This window comes from Hemicordylus capensis, chromosome 2 (assembly GCF_027244095.1).
Source record: "Hemicordylus capensis ecotype Gifberg chromosome 2, rHemCap1.1.pri, whole genome shotgun sequence".
Classification (NCBI taxonomy): Eukaryota; Metazoa; Chordata; class Lepidosauria; order Squamata; family Cordylidae; genus Hemicordylus; species Hemicordylus capensis.
In genome coordinates, this window is record NC_069658.1 from 132,533,251 (window position 1) to 132,536,031 (window position 2,781).

Genomic DNA, 2,781 nt, shown 5'->3' on the forward strand with positions numbered 1-2,781 from the left:
ACATGCTGGGAGAAAATCACCAAGGAAGTCTAACGCACACTTTGAATGTCAGAAGAGGAAACTTCTCCAAAATGAGGAGTATGGTGAAAAGAAAGCTGAAAGGGAAAATCAGGAGAGTCACTTCGCTTGAGAGTACATGGAGTTTACTCAAAACCACAATACTAGAAGCCCAGTTAGACTGTATACCTTTTGGGTAAAAGGAGGAAAGGTACCACTAAGCCCAGGAAGATGCCAGCATGGCTAACAGGTAACATCAAGGAAGCCATAAAGGGGAATAAGACTTCCTTCTGAAATTGGAAGGCCTGTCTAAATGAAGAGAACAGAAAGGAACACAAACTATGGCAAAAGAAATGCAAGGTGGCAATAAGGGAGATGAAAAGAGAGTTTGAGGAACATTTAGATAAAAGCATGAAGGGGAATAACAAAATTTTTTTAAAGTACATCAGAAGCAGGAAACTTGACAGGGAGGCAGAGGCGTAACTAGGGAAAACGGTGCCCGGGGCAAGCACTGAGATTGCCCCCCCCCCCCACCGCCGCCCCCCCAACATACATCTGACTGACACACATGTTTCAGAAAACTTTTATTTTAAAAATTACAAAAATTACCAAAAATTACCAAAAATTTCAAAATGCAATAAATAACCAAAAATGCAATAAAGCTGGTGATGCCCTTTGAAGACAGTTCAGAAACTTCCTTTGGCCCAGAGTATAACCATCAGACTGATGACAGGAGCAAGATGATCTGTGCATATTGTGCCTAGCTGTGTTTATTTCTGGTTGCAGTGTGCTAGCTATTAACTTGTAAGCTCAATATAGCCTAGGACCGTCTGTGCCTATATGAACCTATCCAGCTCAGATCCTGAAAATCTGCAAAATGAAGGTTTGTTTGGCAGGGACCAGGAACATGACCATTTTGGTGATGGTACCATGCTTGTGGAACTCATTTCCCAGGGTTTTATCTACCGGGCCCCAACATTAGCTGTTTTAGAAAGGGCTGTGAAGACGTTCCATCTTGCTTTGGATGCTTGATTCCTGACTTTTAATGTTGGTTTCATTTTCAACATTATCTTATTTGGACTTATCTTGCTGAAAATTGTCTGCTGTTTTATGTTGCTTTGCTTTGGGACAAGTGAGATATCATGAGTAACTTGTCCTATTAATTTCAATGGGACTTCCCTTCAGTAATTTAGTCAGGATATCAGCCATAGTTATTATGTATTTAACCATGTTGTGAATTGCTTTGTGAAAAACCAGCATAGAAATAAGGAAAGGAGTTAAAGGGGAGATTGTTGGTAAGGGAGGAGAAAGAGAGAAAAAGAAGATTGTTTGGGGGAGAGCTTGTTCAAGAAGTGGGCTTTAAAGAGGAAAACCAGCAATATAAAATTATACTAAATATAGTCTGTCCCGGCTGGTATGGTTGCCCGGCCGAACATGAGGATGCTTAATTTGCAGGGCAATGGGGGTCTCCAAAGCCGTTAGGGCCAGGCTCCAAAACTACCTCAGTGCATGTCTGCTTCCTTCCCCCCTTCGCCCATTCCCTTTGCTGGGTGTCCGTTCTCTGACCCTGGGAAGCTGCGCACTCATCCCTGGGGGCATCTACCCCACTCCTCAGTTTTCAGCACCTCCCTGCTGCGAGGTCCCGCTCGGCGCCAACCGCATACAAGTCGAAATACGCTCCTCAGTGGCCCAGTCTGGCCACTGCGCCACATCCACGACGTCTGGTCTGCCCAGCCCCGCGCAAACCACCTGCCACACCCGCCGCCGGGCTCTCCATGCCAGCCTCACGGGAGAGAGCTCATGGGATCCACAACTAGAAGGGGCAGCCGAGGATGGCGAGAGAAGGTGCCTAAGAACCCTAGGCCTAACCCGGTGGCACGCAGAAAGCCGAGATGCCCAACTCCTGAGAGCCTCCAAAAGCCCTTCCAAGCGCAAGCGCACCCCCTAGGAAGAAGCGCAGATGAGATGCTCCGCAGGGGACCCCGGTGCCTCCCCCAGCCAGCCTGCAGCCTGGATCGCACCCCCTCAGTCGGGGCACCCGTCGCCACTTCCTGCCGTGGCCCTCACCTGTGTTGTAGGCCGCCAGGTCGGTGCCGGGCCCCGGGCTCTTCCTCTTCCTGGGCCGGCCCTTCTGCACGGTGCCCACGCCGTTGTAGTAAGGCAGTCCCAGTGCGGCCGAGGCGCCCAGCGCGGCAGGGATGCCTTTGCCGGCCGCCCCCTCGGCGTGGTTGAAGTGCAGCTGGTACTCGCCCTGCAGGAGTGCCTCGAAGTGCAGCCGGCAGTAGACCAGGCTGTCCTTCATGCCGAAGTGGTCGCCCGTGGTCAGCATCTTGGCGCACGTGGAGCAGGCGAAGCAGTTCAGGTGGTAGACCAGGTCCCGCGCCCGCATCACCATCTCCGAGGCCGAGATGCCCAGGTGGCAGCGGGCGCAGCACTGGACGGAGAACCGCCTGCGAGCCCAGAAGGAGAGAGGCTCGGTCGGCGGGCGGGCGGGCAGGGCAGGTGCGGGGCGCCGCCGGGCAAACACACTGAGGGCCTCTTTCTGGCTGGCCTGATAAGTTCCAGAGCGAGCCTCAGCCAAGGCACAAGCAGTGAGCATGAAAGGCGCCCACCGCGGCGCCCGCTGCCAAGCCAGGCCACTGGCCAGCAAAGCAATGGGGGGCGTGGGTGCGGAAGGGACCGCTCATGGGGGAGGGGGCACCGATGCACTCCCTTGACTGCTGCAGCGCTGCTGCTGAGCCGGAGAAATTTGTATTTAAATAAATAAATAAATAAATAAATAAA

The 2,781-nt window shown here is 52.3% G+C and overlaps 1 protein-coding gene across 1 annotated transcript; it reads right to left on the minus strand.

Moving 5' to 3' along the window:
• Positions 1-1,861: 1,861 nt before the first annotated feature.
• On the minus strand, positions 1,862-2,392 carry LOC128343662 (LIM/homeobox protein Lhx2-like). The gene has a single exon (XM_053293090.1). The coding sequence runs from the start codon at positions 2,390-2,392 to the stop codon at positions 1,862-1,864; it is 531 nt and encodes a 176-aa protein (XP_053149065.1).
• Between the last annotated feature and the right edge of the window lie 389 nt (positions 2,393-2,781).

Coding starts and splice junctions, on each gene's coding strand:
- LOC128343662 (XM_053293090.1), bottom strand. CDS start 2,392: ATGGTGATGCGGGCGCGGGACCTGGTCTACCACCTGAACTGCTTCGCC.